Source organism: Saimiri boliviensis, chromosome 10 (assembly GCF_048565385.1).
Source record: "Saimiri boliviensis isolate mSaiBol1 chromosome 10, mSaiBol1.pri, whole genome shotgun sequence".
NCBI lineage: Eukaryota > Metazoa > Chordata > Mammalia > Primates > Cebidae > Saimiri > Saimiri boliviensis.
In genome coordinates, this window is record NC_133458.1 from 2,080,001 (window position 1) to 2,105,425 (window position 25,425).

The following is a 25,425-nucleotide window of genomic DNA, read 5'->3' on the forward strand; positions in this document are numbered from 1 at the left end:
ACATTTGCTACTTTAAATCTCTCATAAAAATGTCAGAACAAGAAGCAAAGGAGAACCAGAAAGAACATTTATTACACTTATTATTTAGCATTCTGAGTACGTGAGGGCAATGATTTTCACAAATGCTTGAATATGCTAAAATGGAAGCATCACGTTTTTGAAACAGAAGAGGATCTCTGAATGAAGGGGTCAGTGAGTGCTGGCAAAGTCACTGGATAAATGAAAAGCTTAAAATAAATTTTGCAGTTAAATGCCACATTTTAGTGTTTCTTTCATAGTGCTAATTGAATTTCCTATTTGGAGTCTTAAAAGTAAAAAAAAATGAAGTTCTTCATCGAAATCTGAGTCAAGGGCACCATTTTGTGCATAATTAAATACAGTACAACGGGAATTTGCATTAATTCAGAGTGAGAAAAGTCATCAATTTATTCTGTGGCCTGATGGTAACTTAACACTTTTCTACAGCACTTTAATGATTTTTTGTCTGTAACAATGGCATTTATTAAACATATTAAACTTTAATTAGCTTTAGCAGATGTTACTCTTCTCCAATAATCTGGCACTAAGGAGTTTCATAACTTTAAAATTATGCCTGCCTGCCTTTGCTATTTATAGTACTTCAACTGAAAGACATTCTCTTCCTTTAAGTCTGAATTAATTCTGGCAGCCCCTACAAATCCAGGCATACTAAGCTAACCGGAAAGCCTAAATATTAAGATGATTTTTCTAAAATGGTGTCTAACATATAACAACTTCAAAAACACTTATCATGGAAAAATCAATTCAGTTTTACATGTTAGAACATCGAGAAAAATAAAAAAAGACGACGACTGTCTCACGGATGCTTTCCATGGTACAACTTGATGACTGTACAGTATCATCACTGGGGTAGGAGGATTCTCCATTTTAGTCTATTTGGGATTTTAAAAGCTAACGTACATCCCTCTACTTGTTCCCCTACACCTACGACGGCGGTCTCACAGAGCTAAGGCTCACAGTATCGCTGGTTCTTTCGTTGGCTGTCGCAATGTCTAGACCCTACTCCATCCAGCAGGACTTCTCATTTTGATTGCTACTCATGTGATTAGCATTATCTAACCAGCCAGGAGCTGACGAAAATCTGAGTCTTCCAGTGTTTTGATGGGAGCAGGTCCTCCAAACTTCCTTGTATGAAACTAGGTGAGTGCACAATTTTCTCGCTCTGGAACAAACTAGTTTTGAAACAAAGACACTAGAAGCCTCGTCTATCATAAAAAATGTCAACAATAAAATCACGAAATGGCACGAACATCTGACGGAATGCTGCCTCCATTTACTCAGAATGTCGCCCGCCTTGCCCGCAGTCCTCCTGCTCTTTAGACCCTCCAGACTCCCCCACTGGCACAGGCGGTGCCCAGCTGCCACTGCGTTTGAGAGACTACCTGGGTCAGTGCTTCAGACTCTGAAGTAGACCCGTAACATTCAGGCTTCTCTCACTTTGTGTCTTCCAGTTTATGATTCTGAAAGCTGCCTATTTTCCCCGTCTGGTGAATAGAGTTGGTTTTGCATGGTTATTTTTTCTCTCCAACCATTTTAAGATTATCATTTCTACTAATATCACTGAGTAATAGTCTTCACTAACACGTTTAAGTTCACACATCTTTATTATTTATTTATTTATTTATTTATTTATTTTTTTGAGACAGAATTTCACTCTTGTTACCCAGGCTGGAGTGCAATGGCGCGATCTCGGCTCACCGCAACCTCCGCCTCCCGCGTTCAAGCGATTCTCCTGCTTCAGGCTCCCGAGTAGCTGAGATTACAGGCACCAGCCACCATACCTGGCTAATTTTTGTATTTTAAGCAGAGATAGGTTTTCACCATGTTGCCCAAGCTGGTTTCGAACTCCTGAACCTTAAATAATCTGCCTGCCCCGGCCTCCCGGAGTGCTGGGGTTACAGGTTTGAGCCACCGTGCCCAGCATCAAAGGACATGTTATCCAAGTGGAATTATGTATAACAACACATAGTTTGTGTCTTGCTTCTTTCACTCAGCACAGTTTTTTCTTTTTTTTTTTGACACAGACTCGCTCTGTCGCCCAGGATGGAGTGCAGCGGTACAATCTTGGCTCAATGCGACCTCCACCTCCTGGGTTCAAAGGCTTTTTCTGCGTCAGCCTCCACAGTAGCTGGGATTCCAGGCTTGAGCCACCATGCCCAGCCACAAATGAACATTTTCAGGCCCCACTCAGGTCTGAACCAGTACTCAGTGGAGGTGGGGCACAGCAGTCCTGTTGTGACCGGCTCTTCCGTGTGAGGACAGTTGTCCCTTCGCGTCCTTCAGAGGATCCGATCCAGGACCACACACTGCCTTTCACTGGCATGCTCTTCAGTTTCCTTCTTCTGTATCCCATTTTCAAGGGGTGCAGGGAAGTTATCTTAAGAATGATGGTCAGTGTGGCATTGCACTGCCACTCTGAGGCAGTGTACAGATGACAGTGTATGTTCACATGGAGTATAGATGAATGTTCAGAGCAACAGTCTGCGTAAATTCAATTTCCTGACTTGTGATCATTTAATTGGGGCCATTTAAAAATGTCTTTATGGCTCACGCCTGTAATCCCAGCGCTTTGGGAGGCCGAGGCAGGTGGATCATCTGAGATTGGGAGGTTTGAGACCAGCCTGACCAAGAAGGAGAAACCTCATCTCTACTAAAAACACAAAAATTAGCCAGGCATGGCGGCGTGGGCCTGTAATCCCAGCTACTCGGGAGGCTGAGGCAGGAGAATCGCTTGAACCCGGGAAGTGGAGGCTGCGGCGAGCCGAGATCTCACCACTGCACTCCAGCCTGGGAGACAAGAGAAGTCTCTATTCTTAGGAAGTATGCGCTGAGATACTGAGGGAAGACCTGAGGTCTTCAACCCATTCTCAAATGACTCAGGAAAGAAAGGCTTGAAAAGAATGATAAAGTAAATGCAGCAATGGTTACTAACTGGTCATTGTGAATTTACAAGTCAGTTCTTTGGTCAATTCTCACAACTTTTCTATACATTTAAAATAGTTTCAAAGTAAAAAGTTAAAGAACAGCTTCACTCAGAAATATAATAAAATACTTAATATCACTTTTTCCCCCTTGAGACAGGATCTCACTACTCCATTGCCCAGGCTGGTCTTCAGCTCCTGGGCTTAACTAATCCTCCTACCTAAGCCTCAAGAGTAGCTGGGACTACAAGAGTGTGCAGGAACTCTTCATGTAACTTTCCGACAGAAGGTTATTTGAAAGTGAATGCCAGTGGGGCATGGTGCGGTGGCTGACACCTGTAATCCCAGCACTTTCGGAGGCTGAAATGAGAGGATCACTTGAGCCCAGGAGTTGGGAGACCAGTCTGGGTAATATAGTGAAACCCCTCTCTATGAAAAATCAAAATATGCCCAGTGTGGTGGCTCACGCCTGTAATCCCACTTTGGGAGGGCGAGGCGGGTGGATCATGAGGTCAAGAGATCGAGACCATCCTGGCCAACAGGGTGAAACCCCATCTCTACTAAAAACACAAAAGTTAGCTGGGCGTGGTGGCGCGCACTTGCAGTCCCAGATACTCAGGAGGCTGAGGCAGGAGAACTGCTTGAACCTGGGAGGCGGAGGTTGCAGTGAGGTGAGACCGGAGTACTGCACTCCAGCCTGGAGACAGAGTGAGACTCTGTCTCAAAAAAAAAAAAAAAAAAAAAAAAAAAATCAAAATATTAGTCAGGCATGGTGGTACCCGCCTGTAGTCACAGCTACTTGGGAGGCTGAGGCTGCAGTGAGTGGTGATCATCCACTGCACTCCAGCCTGGGTGATACAGCAAGTGCCCGTCTCAATTAAAAAAAAAAAGAAAAAGGTGAATGCCTATTTTTTAAGTTTCGTAAGCACAAGCTACATATAATACTTATCTAATCATATATTATTCTATAACATATATTTCACTTTGTATTTTTAAATGTTAATATGCTTTTATTTTAATTTACAATGAAAACAGGGAGTGCAGTGGCACGATCTTGGCTCACTACAACCTCCACCTCTTGAGTCCAAGCGATTCTTGTGCCTCAGCCTCCTGAGTAGGTGGGATTACAGGTGCATGCCACCATGCCCAGCTCATTTTTTTTGGACTTTTAGTAGAGACAGAGTTTTACCACGTGGCCAGGCTGGTCTCCAATTCCTGACTTCAAGTGATCCACCTGCCTGAGGCAATTTTAATTGCTAAAGCTCAGCATTAATTTCCAGAAGTGGTAAAATAAGGCTGGGTAAGAGAGTCAACAGTGAATGACCAGGACGAAGAGCTGCTTCTGCTCACACCCTCTCCATCAACATCTCTAGGTTGTTCCCGCTTCAGTTCAGTAGCAAAAAGCCCAAGATGTGTTACAGATTTACGAGACTGATTATTCATCCTGCAAACAGTCCCTCCAAAAGCAGGGTTTGTTCACAGGCAATCAGAACCACAATGTACGACTATCACATGAATAGGTTATTGTGAACAATGAAACAAGCAACCCCAAATAAAACTAGCACCGAAATATATATACCATAACCAGTACTTAATTAAAAACACAGCTGAAGATAAGAACAAGAGTGTGTAACAGGACTTCATTTCACCCCACTGCATGGTTCTCCTGCCTCTTATTATGATTTGGTCTTTAAAGCAAGTATCACGAAAGCTGTGTACCTTAAACCCCAAGAGAGGGGGTCGAGAGCAGCTTGTTACAAACTTCAGCAGTTTGCGCTTTTCTTCATCGGTGAACCCTTCCACAACTCTCCAGAAGACCTTAATGACAGGATGGTCGGCAGAGTAGCCTCCTGCGGCAAATTGAACACATTTAATGAAACGTAAAGCATGCCCGCCCCTCAGGATCCACAGGGCTTGCTCTAGACCTCACAGATACTGACGTCCACGGATCCTCAAGTCCCTTCTACAGAATGGCGTGGCCAGCTGTGTGTCACCTGCGTATGCCCTTCTGTGCACATGCATAAGCTCTAGAGCACCTGTGCCCTACAATGCAGAGGCCATGGAAATGGCTGTGATGCTGTACTGTTTAGCACACACTCGGTGCAGACACAACCACTGGATTTTTCCTCAAATATCTGAAATATGCAACTGGTTGAAGCCATGGATGTGGACAGAACTCACAGATATGAAGGACCAACTGTAGATGCAAAAGTGGACTTCTCTGCCCCCAACCCATGTGGAGGTGATGGGCAAAGTACAAGAGGGGAGAGCAGCTTAAGGAGGATCAAAGCAGGGCTGGGCGTCGTGGCTCACACCTGTAACACGCTCAGCACTTGGGGAGGCCCAGGCTCACAGACCACTTGAGGCCGGGAGTTCAAGACCAGCCTGGCCAATGTGGTAAAACCCCATCTCTACCCAAAATACAAAAATTAGCTGGACGTTGTGGCGCGCACCCATAATCCTAGCTTCCCTGGATGCTGAGGTGGGAGAATCGCTTGAACCCAGGAGGCGGAGGTTGCAGTGAGCTGAGATCACATTACTTCACTCCAGCCTGGGTGACAGGGTGAGAGACAGACAGACACACACACGGTGACACAGGGCGAGAGAGACACATACACACACACGGCGACACACACACCTGAAGACACACACACAGAGACGGACGGACACACCCGAAGACAGAGACAGACAGACACACACAGTGACACAGGGCAAGACACACACACACACACACACGCACACAGTGACACAGGGCGAGAGAGACACACACAGCCACACACGGACAGACACACACACACGAGGCTGAGACAGGCTAGAATAAGGATCGCCCTGTAGCTGTAAGATGATTGTGGGTACCAAAAGCTGCTGCCAAGAAGCCTTATTCTGAGGAGCTGTGCTGGCAGCTCAAAGCCACTGCTGAGCAGACAGTAGAGAAGGGTCTGCGTGTAGCCAGAGACCTGCAAGGACACACAGCGGGCGCCCAGTACTAAGAGCACTTGCAGTGCCTAGGACTAGCTGGGTGTTTCCCAGCATGATACGGTGTCTCATTTTATCATCTCTCCTTCTGATAATAACTTATTCAGATACGAATACCACGACTAACAACCAATCTCACTGCATGATGAGACCACTACTCTAAAATGTAACGTCTGCTACTTAGAGCTTTTAATCTCGTAAAGTGCTTCCTAAACCTAAAATAATTGCTATGTATTATTCCCTCATTGTTAATATGCTACAGAAATAACACCAATAAAATATCTTAAGTGCATTAATTGGCACTGAAATGATGATAATATTTTAAACCTATTTACTGGGATAGCTGAGACGATGAGAGGTGTAGCCCTCAGTGCAGGTGGGTAATGCAAACAACCACAGGTGACCTCTTGGCAAGGGGAAGGTCAGACTCATTTCATTTCCTTAACCTTAGGACTCGGTCACCGGGACAGTGTGACCGTACGCATTATTTGCTTTATTACGTAAAGATGAGACTTAAAATTCAGAGCAGTACAAACTAACTACAGAGAAGAGATACATTCACATGGATACATACACATATATATAAAGATCCCACTTGCACCCAGTAGACTACTAGTGGATATGTGGGGTTATCTCATTTGGGTTTACGTGGCATTTCTCTATAATGACTAATGGTGCTGAACATCGCATCATGTGCTTATTGGCTTCCTGGCCATTTATCTACCTTATTTTCTTCTTCTTTTTTTTTCAGGCCAGCAACTTAACATTCTTGGAGTAATCTATCTTCTTATGTTAAACATCTGTTTGTTTTTGCCTGTGTATGTATGTACGTATTTAGAGACAGGGTTTCACTCCTGTTGCCCAGGCTGGAGTGCAGCAGCGCAATCTCGGCTCACTGAGATCTCATGACCTCCGCTCCCAGCTCACGTGATTCTCCTGCTTCAGCATCCCAAGTAGCTGGGACTACAGGTGTGCGGCACCATGCCCAGCTAATTTTTGTATTTTCTGTAGAGATGGGATTTCGCCGTGTTGCACAGGCTGGTTTCAAACTCTTGAGCTCAAGTGATCTGCCTGCCTTGGCCTCCCAAAGACTGGGACTACAGGCATGAGCTACTGCACTCAGCATCTGGTTTCTGAACCATGTAAATCACCCATACAAAAGACTACATTCAAAATTACTTTGGGGCTGGGCACAGTGGCTTGCACCCATAATCCCAGCATTTTGGGAGGCTGAGGTGGGTGGATCATTTGAGTTCCGGAGTTTGAAACCAGCCTGGGCCGGGCGCGGTGGCTCACGCCTATAATCCCAGCACTTTGGGAGGCCGAGGCAGGTGGATCACAAGGTCAAGGGATCGAAACCATTCTGGTCAACAAGGTGAGACCCCGTCTTTACTAAAAATACAAAAATTAGCTGGGCATGGTGGCACGTGCCTGTAGTCCCAGCTACTTGGGAGGCTGAGGCAGGAGAACTGCCTGAACCCAGGAGGCGGAGGTTGCGGTGAGCTGAGATCGCACCATTGCACTCCAGCCTGGGTAACAAGAGCGAAACTCCGTCTCAAAAAAAAAAAAAAAAAGAAATCAGCCTGGGCAATATGATGAAACCTTGTCTCTACTAAAAATACAAAAATTAGTTGGGCCTGGTGGCAGGTGCCTGTAATCTCAGCTATTTGGGAGACTGAGGTGGGAGAATTGCTAGAACTTGGGAGGCGGAGGTCTCAGTGAGCTGAAATAGCCACTGCACACCAGCCTGGGCAACAAGAGTGAAACTCTGTTTGGGGAAAAAAAAAAAAAAAAAAAACACACACAAAATAAATAATAAAAACGAAATAAAAATTACTTTGGAAATATGATCACCTGTAACATCTTCAGAAAAAACAACTAGTAGTGATAACATACCTGAATAGTTGGTAAAGGATTTTAGGTCCTCCAGACTTATGGGAACTTGTGCACCAGAAATTAATACCTAAGGAAAAAAGTCCAAATGGTAAGATTTAAGATAAAATTGAAGAAAGACTTTTCATTTCCTGTGACAGACATATCCCAGAAGTCGGCAGGTAGGTACCTGAATTTCCTGCTGATCAAACATTCGGAGCCACTCGAGGCTGACCACGTTGGCGAGGCCCTGTCGGAAGGCCAGGCAGTGCTGGCGGATCTGCCTGTTCAGCCTGTAGTCCGCCACCAAGTGGATGTACGCAATCCGGTTGGCGCTGGTGACAGGGATGTCTTTCCCCCCAAATTTTAGTTCAACTACCTGTAAATAAAAAACATAAGGATCTCAAAATTCTCAAAGTATGGTAATAATAATAGGTTTAAAAAGGGACAAGAAACAAATGTGTTAATAGGACTTGTTTCGTGAACAAGAGTCTAAATAGGAAACGGTACACGAGGGCGCACACTCCTGTGCACAGATTCAGATACACTCCAAGCAGATTCTCCAAAGCCCAGCATCTTATTCTATCTTTAAGATCACTAACCATCTGTGTTTTCTCCAGAGCACTAAGGAACTGTGAAGCAATGTCACTGTGGCAACTTTATTTAAACAAAAATGAGAAATCACAAAAGGGCAAGGATATGAACCAAACAATCAACTTTTAAGTCAAAAGAGAAAAAGGGGCTTCTTCTGGAGGAACAGGAAGGCCACAGTAAGGTGATTCCACAGAAGCAGCACACACTCAACCTGTGTGCTTACACAACGTTGCTACTCTCAAGCACGGATGCAAAGGATGGTGGTAACAGACCAGTCGATTTCTTATGTACATAAACAGAGTGAGTAAGAACACTTTTTATTAGTACATGGCCAAACTCACAGATTTGCAGGTGTAGTGTGGGGCTCCCATAAGCACCACAAGCATGCTCATGAGAAAAACAGCACAGTGGAAACACCCAGACCTGGACCTTACTGCCCCCCACTTGTGTGACAGATAAGTCACTTTACACCTTGACATTTTTGGCCATTAATAAAATTGTGACATTTGTTTTGTCTGACTTGGAATTTTTATGATATGAATTCATAAATACAAAACCAGTACATGGGCAAAATACCATAACATAAACATGCAACCATAATTTATAAAGAGTAAACTTTAAACAAAGAAAAAAAAGTGTTTATTAGCCGGGCGCGGTGGCTCAAGCCTGTAATCCCAGCACTTTGGGAGGCTGAGGCGGGTGGATCACAAGGTCGAGAGATCGAGACCATCCTGGTCAACTTGGGTGAAACCCCGTCTCTACTAAAAGTACAAAAAACTAGCTGGGCGTGGTGGTGTGTGCCTGTAGTCCCAGCTACTCAGGAGGCTGAGGCAGGAGAATTGCCTGAACCCAGGAGGCGGAGGTTGCGGTGAGCCGAGATCGCACCATTGCACTCCAGCCTGGGTAACAAGAGCGAAACTCCGTCTCAAAAAAAAAAAAAAAAAAAAAAAAAAGTGTTTATTAAGAAAACCAAAAAACAGGCTGGGTGTAGTGGTTCCCACCTCTAACCCTAATCCCAGCACTTTGGGAGGCTGAGGCAGGAGGACCCCTGAAGTTCAGGAGTTTCAGATAAAACAAGACCCCCATCTCTATTTCTTCTTTGTTCCTTTTTTTTTTTTGAGATGGAGTCTCGCCCTGTTGCCCAGGCTGGAGTGCAATGGCGTGATCTTGGCTCACTACAACCTCCACCTTCCAGGTTCAAATGATTCTCCTGCCTCAGCCTTCGGAGCAGCTGGGATTACAGGCATCCACCACCACACCTGACTAATTTTTGTATTTTTAGTAGAGATGGGGTTTCACTATGTTGGCCAGGCTGGTCTGGAACTCCTGATCTCAAGTGATCCGCCCACCTCTGCCTCCCAAAGTGCTGGGTTTACAGGCGTGACCCACCATGCCTGGCTTCCCCATCTATATTTCTAAAACAAAACCAAAAACACCCAACTGCATTTCTGGTGTTAGATAAGGGTAGTCTACACCATGGATAAAGAAAATACAAAATAAGCCCAAAATAAATGAACAAAGACATTCCCACTTGCCTACCTTTCCAATCTTTTCTTTTCAAAGCCTTCAGTTTTCCTGGGAACTTTACTATCCCCAGAGTAACAGACAAGACTGCTGTCTCCGGGCAATGGCACTGATGTCCCAGCCCCTCACCATTTACACAAAGGCTGTTTCAGAAATCTGCTAGAGAGCTTGACTTCAGTCATCCTATAGCTGATGGCTACAGGAGAGTCGTTTGCTGGTTCTCATTTTATATAGAATGTTCAAGTTGAACTTGAATGTTCAATTTACCAGATTTGCTTCTTTCAACATTTCACATTTTAAATGATGATTCAATTATTCTTACTAATTCACTTTCTAAGTTTTGGAACCATCAACTCTAAGAATGGGCTTTCAATTCCATTGTCTTCATTCTGATTAAAGATTGTGTTCATTACCTTAATTCCTTTGCTTGTACTCAGCTGACAGTCCATCTGTTAACCAAGCCTCAGGAGGCTAGCTATTATATTTCAATATATAAAATACCACCCCTTCCTTTAAATGGATTAGAGGCAGGTAATAAATGATGATGTACTTGTATGATTTGGAAGACAAAGGACCAGTGAAGTTATCAGTTGGAGGAACTTCCAAGGCTCCCAATTACCTTGCCTGATCAGAAAAAATGAACATTTCTAATAACTTTATTATTTTTTTTGAGACAGGGTCTCACTCTGTCACCCAGGCTGGGGTGCAGGGGCGCGATCACGGCCCACTGCAGCCTCAGCCTCCTGGGTTCAAGCAATTCCTGTGCCTCAGCCTCCGGAGTAGCTCGGATTACAGGTGCATGTCACCACGCCCAGCTCATTTTAAAATATTTTTAGTAGAGAGAGGGATTCACCATGTTGGCCAGGATGGTCTTGAACTCCGGATCTCAAATGATCTGCCCACCTTGGCCTCCCAAAGTATTGGGATTATAGGCACGAGCACTGTGCTTGACCTCTAATACGTTTTTAAATGGTTAGACTACTTTTAATTTAAAATCCTCTCTCAGGCTAAGCCTAAACAACTATGTGAACTTAAAAATCACGTAAAATAAATGCTAAACTTCAGATCTGAGGGACATATTCAAAATTTCCTTTAAATACAAATGTATTTAACAGAAGCCGTTCTCAGGACAGCAAGAAACCAAGAGGTGTCCTCCAGAAGGCCCCACAATGACCTACTTCCATTAGCTCATTTAATCCTCGGGTACTCACACCCCCATCTGAGATGAGGAATGGGTCTTGACTTTCTTAAGCCTCACAGAAAAGCTGCCCAGCTAGGACCTGAACCAAGGTGTTGTGTGACTCAAGTCCAGTTGTTCCTACCTAACGGCTCCTTATTTGTGGGTCCTTCTTAAACCCTTAGCATTTTCAGCCAGAAAGAGTTCTATGTAAATTAGTAGTCTAAAATTCGTGTTGACTGTTAAACAGATTAACAAACAGCCAAACTGATTACATTGAAGAAAGAAAATGTGAGAAAAGCACCATTATTTTAAATGGGATGTTTAATATAACACAATAAAGTATTTGCATATTACAAATCTTTAAATCACATTTTATAAACTTAAAAACTTATACAGAGGACTGTCTATTTATTTCTAGAGAAGTCCTTAAGATCTCCCTCTAAATTAGGTGCTTCACTAGTTAATTTCTTAATTTTTCTAATTAGGCTCTTTAGTATAATTATTCTCATACATTATCTGTAACTTTTAATTGGAACATCTTAACTTCACACTTTTGCTTTTAACAGACTTCAGTATTATCAGCAAAGCTTTAATGGAATTCTTGCATATGTGACATTTCACTATTACCATCTACTTCAGAAGGAAAAATGGGAAATCCTTGCATTAGCAAAGGCCTCAGGCAGGTCACTACAGCACTCACCGTGCCAAGGCTTTTACGCCATTTAGAAATCAGGCCACTAGGTGGTGCAAGGCCACAGCAGCAAGCAGCACCACGGGATGTGGAACATTTCCTGATGACAGCAACCAAAATTGTCTACATTTTGCACTGTTGAAAATTCAGCTCTAGAGTATGGATGGATACGTAGAAACAAAAGCAACCAAATAAGTTGTAGCCAGATAAAATATAGCTCTTGGACAGTCATGGTGGCTTGCTTGTGTCATCCCAGCACTTTAGGAGGCTAAGGCAGGAGGACCTCAGGAGTTTACCACCAGCCTAGACTAGACAGGGAGACGCCTATGTCTACCAAAAATTAGCCAGACATGGTGGCTCATGCCTGTAATTCCAGCACTTTGGGAGGCCAACACAGGAGGATCACGTGAACCCAGTTTGGGTAACATGGGGAGACACTGTCTCTACAAAAAAACACAAAAATTAGCCAGGCATTGTGGTGCATGCCTGCCTGTAATCCCAGCTACTCGGAGGCTGAGGCTGCAGAGAGCCGAGGCTGCATCACTACGTAGACTCCAGCCTGGGTGACGGAGTGAGGCCCTGTCTCAAAACCACACAACAAAAACAAAAAACCCCATAGGCTAAAGTAGACAGAACAGTGTGTGCACTCTCAACCCTCACAGCCAGTTCACCAGGCACCACACCTCCTGACCAGTCTCTGGCACTGATACCCCCACTACTTCCCCTCTTTGCATCACACAAAGTGAGTATCCCTTAGCTGAACGAGATATTTGGGCAAGAAGTGTTTGGATTTTTTCCCCCCAAATTCTGGAATACTTGCACTATACTTATCAGGTATAATTTCAGTTATAATTTTCCTTAACAGAAAACCTGAAATGATCCAATGAGCATTTCCTTTGAGCTTCATGTCAGAACACAGAAAGTTCTGGATTTTGGAGCATTCCGGATTTTCAGATTAGGGATGCTCAAAGTATATTTGAAGTAAATCCCAGATGTTACCAACTCACTAGTAATTATTTTAGTATGCTGTACATGGATACTTACAACAGCATTATTCTTAATAGCCCAAACATAGAAACAACCCAATGTCCATCAACCAATAAAGACCTTGTGGTACAGCCATATAATGGAGTATCATTTGGCCAGAAAAAGGAACAAAGTCCTGATCCACGCAACTACAAGCCAAGGAAGCCCACGTCAAAGACTCCACGGATGTGGACCGTCCGCAGCAGGCCCACGCAGAGACACAGTAGACTGGTGGCAGCCCCCACGGGGTGGGGGAGCCTGCTAATGCGTGCACAGGTGCTCTGCAGAGCAAGGAAGATGTGTTGACATTAGCTGGGGTGATGATGGCTGCACAACTCTATGAACATACCAAAAACCACTGAATTTTATACACTCTAAAAACGGTGGATTTTATGGTATGTGAGTTACAGGTTGATAAAGCTGTTAAGAAAATCAGTCTGAATCTCCAATATAGACCTTTCTTTTCCTTTTTAAAAATGATATAAATAACAAAAACAACCAGCTGGGTAATGAACACAAACCCCAGACATGCTGGAGCAGCTGTGGTGGCTCCATGTGGGCAGGGAATGAGGACTGACTGCAAGGGGCCTGCCGGGACGCTGCTGAACGGCCACTGCAGCCCCACAAGAGCCAGGCGAGCAACAAGGGTGGGCTGCAGCCTCGGGAGCGGATCCCCTGAATGAAATACTTGGGCAAGAAGTGTCTGGATTGGGCTGCCAGCCAGAACAGGCCTCCTGTGTGGCAGCAGGAATTGCACTCAGCTCAGCGGCCAGGGCTAAGGTGCTAACTCACAGTCATTCTAACTAAAATGTGCATAAGTCAAACAACGTAAAGCAAACGGACGTCCACACCAACGGAGATACTGCTACTTGCTACAGAGGTGTGTGAATCCTCCTCCTCACTGAGCCCTCACCTGCGCCTCTCCCAGGTCGTTGTTGACCACCGTGAAGTTCAGCCCAAGCTCCTCCACGTCGTCTTCGTAGCTCTTCAGAAAGAGCAGATTCTTATACACCTCAGGGTCCAGGGAGGCAAGGTGGTGAATGTCCACATCTGCACTGGTCCCAAGCAACTTGGAGAGAAAGAAGCCGGCAAAGGGCAGCTCCACCAGCATGTTTTCATAGAGAGCCTTCAAACAAGGACAGCGACAATGTTAGCATTTAAGATACACGCCTCTTGCATGCTTCCTACAAATAAAGAAACCATATGCTCAATTTGATATTAAACCGAATCCTAAGAAGGCAGGTATTTTCTCCTCATAGTACCAAAGGTGGAAGCTGATACTGACCGGGCAAGTGCTGCGCCCCAGGCTTCCATTCAGGCATTCAATGCATGCACTCCGCTGGGGAAAACTCTGGAACAGACCACCTAGGGCCGAAATCACGCAATTCTCAAGAGCCAGATCCTTCCTGTGAGACAGAAGCCAACAACTGCCTCTTGTCAAGGGAAGAATGGCGAATCCTCCAGGAATTGCAGGTATGTCACTCTCCCCAGGTGGCCACAGCAAATGACCACACACGGCCTTGCAGCTCCACAGGCCACCTGCCCTGCAGGTGGGGAGCCCCACTGTGCCCCCAGCTCCTGGGGTTTGGGCAACCCTCGGCGGGCCCTGGCTCATGGCTCCCGCACCACTTCCCTGTCTCCTCTCACAGCTATCTTCCCTGTGTGTGCTCTCTCTGGGTCGGAATCTCTTCTTTCTCTTATCAGGACACTAGTCGTTACATTTCAGGACCCACTCTCATTTAGTACGGCGTCATCTTAACCTGAGGAAAATTAAGATGAGATGACCTCACCTAAACTTTGCACAGACCGTATTTCCAAACAAGGCCATGTTCAAGGACAGACTACTAGGACGTTAGCAGAGTTTCTGGAATCCCCGTTCCTAACCACAGGCCACTCCGCCCTGCAGCACAGAAGCAGCCACAGACAGCGTGTCAAAGAGCGAGGGTGGCTATGTTCCAAATTCAGGTTTCATGTAATTTTTCACGTCAAGAAATGTCACTTATTATTTATTTATCGTTTGAGACCAAGTCTTGCTCTGCTGTCCAGGCTGGAGTGCAGTGGCGTGATCTCGGTTATCTGCAACCTCCACACCCCAGGTTCAAGCAATTCTCCTGCCTCTGCTTCCTGAGTAGCTGGGATTACAGGCACCCGATGCTAAGCCACCAAATTTTTGTGGTTTTAGTAGAGGCGGGGTTTCGGCATCCTGGCCAGGCTGGTCTCGAACTCCTGAGCTCATGTGACCCACCTGTATCAGCCTCCCAAAGTGCTGGGATTATCGGTGGGAGCAACCGTGCCCGGCCTACTTATGTTATTACTGTAAGTTACTGCATACCTTTTTAATCAAACAACTTGCTGCATAATTTCTTGTATTTGTTTATATCAAAGTATAATTTGTATGTATTAAAATGTACACATCCTCCTGTACAGCCTGATAAACTTTTACATTTGATTATACCTGTATAGCGACCACAAAGATGAAGATACAGAAACCTTAGATCTTCCACTGCCTGAGCTGTTTTCCAGAATGCAATGACTTTTTTCATTACCACCAGCAAAGTATGAGGGTTTTACCTGGTGTACATCCTTGCCAATCATTTTGCCAGTCTTTTAAATTTTAGTCAACCTGGTTGGTGCAATGGGGCATCTCATTATAGTTTTCATTTGCATTTTCCTGATAACTAGTGGTACTGGATTAAATCAAGGATTGGTGAGTATTACTACGTCACTATATTAATCCCTAAAAATTCCATAGCAAAAAAAGGTGGGAAGGAAAAACGTAAGGTTTCCAACATGAAGTCAGGTTTTCGTTGGCATGAATTTAAATATTCCAATGGCCTAAGGTTGTAAAATGCCACAAAGAATCGGAAATAAGCTGTGAACTATTCAGTAACAGTCTTAGTTATTTTATTCTAACAAACAACTGACTTGGAAGCCACACAAATCTGTCTTGTCATAATAGTTTTTGAGGCGGAGTCTTGCTCTGCTGCCCAGGCTGGAGTGCAGTGGCATCATCTCGGCTCATTGCAACCCCCATCTCCTCAGCCTCCCCAGTAGCTGGGATTATAGGCGTGTACCACCACACACGGCTAATTTTTGTATTTTTAGTAGAGATGGGGTTTTGCCATGTTGGCCAGGCTGCTCACAAACTCCTTAGCTCAGGTGATCTGCCCGCCTCAGCCTCCCAGAGTGTTGGATTACAGGCGTGAGCCGCTGCTCTAATACAGACAGGAGTTACTATTCCTTGAGCACTTATTAGGTACTAGGGGCCAGGCTCTGTGCTAGGCATGCAGCTGGACATTAGTTATCTCGCTTCCATGTGGTCTCTCTGGACAATCTGTTAAGGTAAAGGAATGGAAGCCAACAAGATATCTGGTTTCCTCTACAAAAGCCATTTGTGTTAGAATACATCCAGTCAGGCTTGGTGTGATGGCTCACCCCTATAGCCCAGCACTTTGGGAGGCCATGGCGAGTGGATCACTTGAGGTCAGGAGTTCAAGACCAGCCCAACCTGCACATTTAAACCTTGTCTCTACTGAACACAAAAAAGCTGGGAGGCTGAGGCAGAATTGCTTCAACCTGGGAAGAGGAGGTTGCAGTGAGCCGAGATTGGCACCACTGCACTCCAGCTTGGGCAAGAGCACACATTCCATCAAAATAAATAAATAAATAAATAAATAAATAAATAAATAAAAGGATGCACCTAGTTTTCAGAGAGGTGTGCTATTGTGCTACCCAGGGAATACCAAAATAAAAATAAAACTTTATGGGGTAGTCATTCATCCATGAGACAGTCAACTCAGAAGTCACTCTTCCAACCTAGAGGCCATCACCTAACCGCATCACACACTGTAAATATTAGGGAGATCTGTGAGAATTAATAATGTGGGAACAAGCGGCTTCCAGAGAGCTGGGACTGTGCTTCTGCAGGCTTCTAGCAACGAAGACATCTCGCCTGTAAGCCACTGCTCCTGTGGGGAGTGAGTCCTTTGCTTACCCATAGCTTCCAGCGTAGTTACTGTATTCAGTAATCTATTTCGTATGTGTGGTCTGTAAAATATGTATCCTTAAACAAGCACTCCAGGGCTTACACAATCCAACAGGGCATGCGCAGACGCACCTTGAGATTCACATTTTAAGGATTCACCCACTAATGTGACTGGAGGAAACCAGAAACAACTGTTGACGTTTTCCCAAAAGCAAACATCCAGAATGCCACTGGTATCTTGTTTCAGAAAGTGACACACACTGTGAAGAAGGAATGGTGTTTTGAAGGAGCTCAGGCGCACGTCTGATACCTACAGCCAGCATAACATCCCTCCAGGAAGACGCAGCCGGCCTCTGCCAGGCAAACCAAACTATCAGAGAGGTACTATGCCCTTGTGTTTTTATTTCTGATTTGAGGACTAGTGATTATCCAATTAATTTTGAAAAGATGGCAAAAAAGGGCTTCTTAATGAGAGAATGAATAATAAGGCACACAGTCGTCATCTGATAATGTAAAGAAAGTTGTGTTGAAAAGCCACAGTTTGCTTACAGTTAACGATGGGTAATACTATTAACCTGGAGCACTTGCAAATGCCATCGCTTCTAAATGAATGACGAGTTCAAAACCAAGGAGAACATTCTGCATAAAACTCCATGATTGATTCCAGGTGTTGAGGAAAAGCCCTCATTTGTACAGTGGATTTTAAAAGTAAACTCGAAGTGTAAATCATCTGATGTTCAATATAAAAGGTCACTGTTTGCCACTTCTGCATTAGTAACAATAAGCCAATGAAACTAGTTACAACTACCTGAATTTTAAACAGAAATCCCACAGTGACTCATAAAATGTAAATGCATAGGTATAATTTTTTACATAAGGCAGGTTTAAACCTTCAGAGCATTTAATATACAAGCACTAATAAATGATAGCACTAAAAACTATGATTGCATCAGCTAAATGGATTATAAATTAAATTTCCATAATGTATGCAACTGAGATACAAATGTAAGCATAAATCAAGGTATTTTCTAAACACAGGTTAATTATACAACTTCAAAAACTGCCTATTTTTTATGCAAAATAATCCACTTAGCATTTTTCACATTGGCCTTAATTCTTAGCCAGCTGTACCACACTTGTTCCTAGAAGCGTATCAATAACTACTTGTCATGAAAAAAATAGCAATAGGTATATGGAAAAAACCTGTAACGAATTTCTCAACTGTCTGTCTTTTATGAATGTTTATAGTAGAAATTGTGCCAAAATGATCTGAAATAAAAAGGATTAATTATAGTAGAAGCCTTTTAATATAAGTGAGTGCAGTCGCAATGCAATTAATGCAAATTGTGGTTCTATCAGGAGAATAAATGTGAACCACATCACAGGCCATTTCTGTTTGCCGCCAAATAACTTCAGTAATTTACTACATTAAGAATCAATAAAAAAAATAATGCTTTTCAAATGCATCTCTATCAATCTTCAGGCAGCTCTAAAGTGAACATTTATAACTTAATCTAAAAACTATATAAGAGATGATGTCTTGCTTTAAAGCCATCCTAATTGAGCAAGCAGATAATTTTAATTATTTCAAATCATACTAACCACATAATTTAAAAAACAAAAGAAGAAATGTAAAATAAGAATGTGTATACTAATAGTAACATGTTATTTAATAATTATGCTTCAGAATTGGTAAGCTAGAATTGAAAAAGTCCTTTCACAGTCACTGGGACCACTAGGGGCCAAGCTCACAGAGGGCAGGAGATATACCTAATCTTTAATGCATGAGTCCAAATTCAGTATATGGGAACCAATCATGTAACATACATTTATTTTGTTTCGCGTTTTTTTGAGACGGAGTTTCCCTCTTGTTGCCCAGGCTGGTGTGCAATGGTGCGATCTTGGCTTACCACAACCTCCACCTCCTGGGTTCAAGCAATTCTCCTGCCTCAGCCTCTCCAGTAGCTGGGATTACAGGCATGCGCCATCACACCTGGCTAATTTTGTATTTTTAGTAGAGCTGGGGTTTCTCCATGTTGGTCAGGCTGGTCTTGAACTCCCGACCTCGTGATCTGCCTGCCTCAGCTTCTCAACACGCTGGGATTACAGGTGTGAGCCACCGCACACAGCCACAAACATTGCCACCTATATGTCAGGGACCACATTACACACTGGAATTCTGCATTCATGAATCTGTCTGCAAAAAAATCCCATTCACTCTTGTTTTAGAGTATTCTGGTCATGAGTTTCAGATTATGTATATGTCAAGACCCATTTCAAGTCTTTGATCTTCACAATCCTATTCCAGAGAGCTTTCTACACCGTCAACTCCTGCAACACTCTGTCTACACAGCTACCTGACACTGAAATAAAAATCCATGCTGTCCCAGTGTCCCGTGCGCCTCACATGCAGAAACAACAGCAGGAGGGCACCAAGATCCCTGGGAGGGGTGAGGCCGTGAGCCTTGCTCTAAAACTCCACTGGCAGGTGCCCTAAAGCAAATCTTTAAATGTGAGCTGTAGTGAACTGTGCCACTCACTCCTGATTCAGCAGATGTCTACCACGAAGAACTGAGAAGAGCCCACTACCGTTATTCAGAGAAGAGCAATTCTGCCTTGCAAATTCTGGAATACCACACCAGGAAACGGGTGCTGCACTCTTACTTCTCTACAAAGGCTGCCCAAATCCCCAGCACGCAGAGCGGCCCAGGCCTCACAGTGCTCCCGCCTTTTCTTGAGACCCTGACACTCCATAAAGACAAGGAATGCCTGGACAGACTCCCCTCCTCGTCTCAACTCTCCCTTCACTTCAGAAGCCCTGCAGGGCACAGGTGATGGGGGTGTTGGGGACGTGCAAAGTGCATGACTCCTGCCCTATTTTCCTCATAGTGGCTTCCTGCGCTAAATCCACAGTATCATTTTGAGCAGCCTGGAGTTGACCCGTCCTGTTTTTTGAGAGAGAGTTTTAATCTTCAGCACAGGCTGGATGCAGTGGCATGATCTTGGCTCACTGTAAACTCTGCCTTCTGGTTTCAAGTGATTCTCCTGCCTCAGCCTCACAAGTAGTTGGGATTACAGGCACTCATTGCCACGCCTGCCTAGTTTTTGTATTGTGAGCAGAGAAAGGGTTTCACCATGTTGACCAGGCTGGTCTCAAACTTCTCACCTCAGGTGATCTGCCCGCCTGGCCTCTCAAAGTGCTGGGGATATAGGGGTGAGCCCCTGTGCCTGGCCCGACCCTTCTTTTTTTTCTCCACTTCTAGTGCTATGGCTCCCAGGTTCAGGCTCCACAACAAAGAAACCACCTACCCTGCTCACCAAAACTTGCAGAAGTTAATCTTACATCTTCATGAACCAGGAAGTTCACCCAAGCAGCAAACCCACATTCCCACTTCCACTGGCAAAAAGCAAGCATCTGAGCATTTGAGGACAGTTTTCACACTCCTGCTTCTGAAAAACATTAGGAATTAAAAAAACAAACAAAACTCAGGCCCAGTCTCAAGGTACCCCACAAAACCAATAACTATCTTCAACAATTAGAAACAAGTATCTTTCAGGTTTCAAAATTCTATTTTGTTATATAGGAGAGTAAAATACCAGGCTGTCAAGCCACCTCGAGAAATCCGATCTGATGCCTTCGATAAAAGATTTTGTTACCACTGGATACTATGTTTCCCTAACAAGAGCCAACAGTACAATCACTATGCTCCTTCTAGCTTTAGAAGGATCCACACATGAACTCCAATGTGTACTGGCTGTGCTTTCTCTAACTTCTGTGACACTGGCCGGCTGTCACCATCTTACGGCATTATCCCTTGACAGCTTCACTGGGATATCATCCATGTACTTTACATTAGAAGGTTTTATGATATTCATAAAGTTGTACAACATTCACCACAGTCAATTTCTGAAGATTTTCAGTATTCTAAAAAGAAACTCCACATCCCTTAGCTGCCACTCGGCTCCTCCCAGCCCTGATAATCACACATCCACCTTCCAGCTCTCTAGAGTTTGTTTTGGACATTTCATATAAATGGAATCATATCTTCAGGAATTTCTGCATCTGTGCTGTCCACAATCCAGGCGCACCCATGTGTGCTACGTGTCAGTGCTTTATCCCTTTGACAGCCCAGTAATATTCCACTGCACGGATGAACCGCATTCTGTTTACCTATGTTAGCTGATGGGCCTCTGAGTCATTTCCATCCTTTAGCTATTACAAATGCTGCTGCTGCAAGAACTTGTGTACAAGTTGTTGTGTGAATATACATTTGCTGGGTCAAAAGTATATTCTGTAACTAACCTTCTGAAGAACTGCAAAACCATTTTCCTAAGTGGCTGCGCCATGCTGCATCCCCACTTGGCAATGCACGAGGACTCGATCCCTGCACGTCCTCACCAATCCTGCGGTTCCTGCTCCCATCCCCACCGCGTCAGTGGGTGTGCACGGAAGCCTGTGGCCCTGCTTTGCCCTTCCCTGATGACTAGCGATGCTGGCCATCTTTGCATGAGCTCACAGCCCATTTGCTGCTATTCCCTGGAGATATGTCCAATTGGACCCTTCGCCCAGTTTTTTTTTTTTTTTTTTTTTTTTGAGACAGAGTTTTGTTCTTGTTACCCAGGCTGGAGTGCAATGGCGCGATCTCGGCTCATCGCAACCTCCGCCTCCTGGGTTCAGGCAATTCTCCTGCCTCAGCCTCCTGAGTAGCTGGGATTACAGGCACGTGCTACCATGCCCAGCTAATTTTTCGTATTTTTAGTAGAGACGGGGTTTCACTATGTTGACCGGGATGGTCTCGATCTCTTGACCTCGTGATCCACCCGCCTCGGCCTCCCAAAGTGCTGGGATTACAGGCTTGAGCCACCGCGCCCGGCATTCGCCCAGTTTCAATTAGGCTTTTTATCATGGAGTCCTCTACATATATGTCATAAGCATCTTCTCTTTCAATGTGTTGTATTTTCAGTTTCTTGATGATGTCTTTTGAAGCACAAAGATTTTTAAGTCCAGTCCCTCTTTTCTTTCACTGTTTGTGCTCCTGGTATCCTAAGACAGCTTTTCCTTCTGACGACACAGCAACACCCAGCAGTCCATCCTCACAGGAGCTGTGCAGCACTCCCTGCTCCTCGCAGCACTCTGCAGGAGTGGCTGTGGTCTCTTTCACACCCTTGGACCACTGGGCACAGAGGAAGGGAGAACCCCTGCGCTCCTCACGGCCACTTCCTGACCACACTTCCTTTCCACCCCCCTTAAAATCCCGGGCTTTCAATATCATGCACTGGACTTGAGCATCATTACCTCTCCTGGGTGCAGTCACTGCCCCTTAATTCAAGGCTTTAGCACCTGCGAGTCCAACACGGTCTGGGGATGACCTTTGGTGACATCAGTGGCCCACAGTGGACTATCATTCTAACATTCTGGCTCTCCCTCAACTCCATTTTAGCTACCAATTCCTTCAGCCCTATCCTCCAATTGTCATTCCCAGTAACTAAGCCCCTTGATCTTAGCTCTAGCCACCTCTACGCGGACTCCCTGGACCTTGACTCCACAGGTCTCCTCTCCCTGGAGATTTCCTCTCTCTTCCAGCTACCCTTCCCTTGCCCTCAGCTCTCCACTCATGGATTAATTTCCTCTCTAAACAGCCTGGATTCAAAGGTAAGCTCTCGTAACTGCTCTCAACTTGCAACCAATTCAATCTTGTAGTCACTTGGCAAAAAACCCCACCCCTGGTTAACCCACCTCTACATCCTTGTCAGCTGCTTATGGGTGTAGAAAAACAAGTAAGCCATGTGGCCGGTCTCACTCCACTTTATGATACTAACGTCAAGTGAGCACTACACTAACTGGCAATCCTGTATTTCCACAGTCCAAATTTTAGTGTGCACCACAGTCAGTCTTTTTTTTTTTTTTTTTTTTTAAAAGACGAAATCTTGCTGTGTCACCCAGGCTGGAGTACACTGGCGTGATCTCGGCTCACTGCAACTTCTGCCTCCCAGGTTGAGGCATTTCTCCTGCCTCAGCCTCCCAAGTGGCTGGGACTACAGGCACGTGCCACCATGCCCAGCTAATTTTTTGTGTTTTTAGTCGAAACAGGGTTTCACCGTGTTAGCCACGATGGTCTCAATCTCCTGACCTTGTGATTTGCCCACCTCAGCCTCCCAAAGTGTTGGGATTACAGGCGTGAGCCACTGTCGTGGGCCAGAGTCACACTTACTAATTAAAGCTTATTAAAACAGCTTGCTGGCCAGGTGCTGTAGCTCACACCTATAATCCCAGCACTTTGGGAGGTTGAGGCGAGCGGATCACTTGAGGCCAGGGGTTCAAGAGCAGCCTGGCCAACATGGCAAAACCCCATCTCTACTAAAAATACAACACTTAGCTGGGTACGGTGGGTGTCTAGTCCCAGCTTGAGCCCGGGAGGCCGAGGTTGCAGGGCCACTGCATTCAGCCTGGGCAAGAGCAAGACTCTTTCTCAACACCCCACCCCCAACAAAAAAACCCCAAAACCCAAAAAACACATCTTGCTTGAGCCCGACCCCTAGAATTCCAGATTCAGAAGGTCTGGGGTGCAGCCCAAGAATGTGCATTTTTTTTTTTTAAATGAATGAGAGATTCTTAATTTTGCCCAGGTTGGCCGTGAACGCATAGCCTCTCCTCCTCAAGCGGCAGGACAACTGGCCAGAGCCACCCCGGCTCCCAAGAATGTGCTTTTTTTTTTTTTTTTTTGAGACGGAGTTTCGCTCGTTACCCAGCCTGGAGTGCAATGGTGCGATCTCGGCTCACCGCAACCTCCGCCTCCTGGGTTCAGGCAATTCTCCTGCCTCAGCCTCCCGGGTAGCTGGCACTACAGGCACGCGCCACCATGCCCAGCTAATTTTTGTATTTTTAGTAGAGACGGGGTTTCACCATGTTGACCAGGATGGTCTCGATCTCTTGACCTCGTGATCCACCTGCCTCGGCCTCCCAAAGTGCTGGGATTACAGATGTGAGCCACAGCGCCCAGCCTAAGAATGTGCAATTTTAACAGATCCCCAGGCGATGCAGATGTGACTGGTCTGGGAACGCTGCTCCTCCCACCCTCACCTCTGCTGTACCACCCAGAAAGCAGCCACAGCGGGAAGCAGTGGGAACGAGCTCCTGCTCTCACAGGCATCCCTCCCTCTTCCTGGACACACAGCCTGTGGTGCCCCTGCCTCAGCACCGGGCCCCACACCCTCACTTTGCAGGGTGCGGCTCCTCTCTCTTAGCAATTCCACTGACCCATTTCCAGCAGCATATACATACGCCGTTGCTTCTCCCATCTTTGCGCAGCTTCCCTAGCCCCATATCCCTTAAGTGACTGGTTTTCTTTATAACCACTCCAATTCTTCTCAGATCCTTCTTCTGTAACTGTTCTGAAGTCTACTGCTGCAGAGTGCCCCAACCGCAAACCTGTGGCTCCGTCCATTTTAACCCAGTGAACACACTCACGGAAAAGCACTTACTCCACGGAGTAGAAAATGCCGAGCACTCCAGAAGCCCCCTGCATCCCCTTCCGATGCTACCCTCCCAGGAGCATCAGGATCCTGCCTTCCAAAAACTGCAATGAGCTCTGCTTATTTCTGGACTCCTGTACACGAAATCTGACAAAATGTACTTCTGTGTGTCTGGACTCTCTCAGTGTTAGGTCTGTGCCGTTCACGCATACCATCTTGAGCAGCTGTAGTTTGTTCATTCAGTAAGTCTTGTGACTATCCTACAACTTCTTATTATCCATGATGCTTCTGAAGGGCATCTGTGTAATTTCCAGGTTAGGGGCTATACAGTGTTACTATAAACATTCTTTCACAAGTATTTTGACGAATATATATACATTTTGTTGTGACATATCACAAATGTGTACGTATTTCTGTTGTGATATGATGTATTTTCAGCTTTAATATGATACTTTAGAAAGATAATGGTGACATTCTTTTCAATCTCTCTGCTGAGGTTTTTGCTTCCACCACCGCACAGAAATCACCTGTCCGCAGTGCTAAACGACATGGCCACTTGTCAGCGCTAAACCTCACTTGGCCTAATAGTACTATTGGACAATACCCACCTCTCTCTTCCCTTGTAGCACCGTCTTTATTTGGTACCTGAAATCCGACGGTCCTGGTTTTCTGCCTTCCTTTCCAGCTGCATCTCCTTAAGTTCCATCAGTCAGTTCTCTACTCCCTGGACTCTAAACCTTGGAGCGCCCAGGGGCTCAGTTCTTCAGCTCTTCCCTAGTGACACCACCACCCTGGGTGATCTAACTCAGTCTCATGGCCTTAAGTACACTGTGAATGCTGACGGCTCAGCCCAGATACTGCCTCTGAATCCCAGGCCCCTACCCTCCACTGCCCTACTTAGCTTCCAGAGGAATGTCCCCCTCCCACACCTGCTCCTGCCCAGGCCTTCTCAGCTTCGTCAACAGGACCCCTATCCTTCTAGTGCTCAGAACAGAACCCAGGTGGTTCCCTTAACCTTCCTCATCCTCACACATCCCAACATGTGATTCATCAGCAAATCTCCTTGAATATGATGACTTCTCACCATCACTACCATTAGGCTGTAGACAGCACCATCATTCAACCTGAATGACTGTGACACTCC

At 45.2% G+C, this 25,425-nt stretch overlaps 1 protein-coding gene across 1 annotated transcript in view; it reads right to left on the reverse strand.

Moving 5' to 3' along the window:
• Positions 1 to 25,425, reverse strand: part of UBE3C (ubiquitin protein ligase E3C) — a 128,076-nt gene that overhangs the window by 7,184 nt on the left and 95,467 nt on the right. The window contains exons 19-22 of the mRNA XM_039472736.2: positions 13,737 to 13,949; positions 7,999 to 8,187; positions 7,833 to 7,899; positions 4,680 to 4,810 (exon numbers count right to left, since the gene is read on the reverse strand). Coding sequence (XP_039328670.1) covers positions 4,680 to 4,810; positions 7,833 to 7,899; positions 7,999 to 8,187; positions 13,737 to 13,949 — 600 coding nt within the window. The remainder of the gene's footprint in view (positions 1 to 4,679; positions 4,811 to 7,832; positions 7,900 to 7,998; positions 8,188 to 13,736; positions 13,950 to 25,425) is intronic.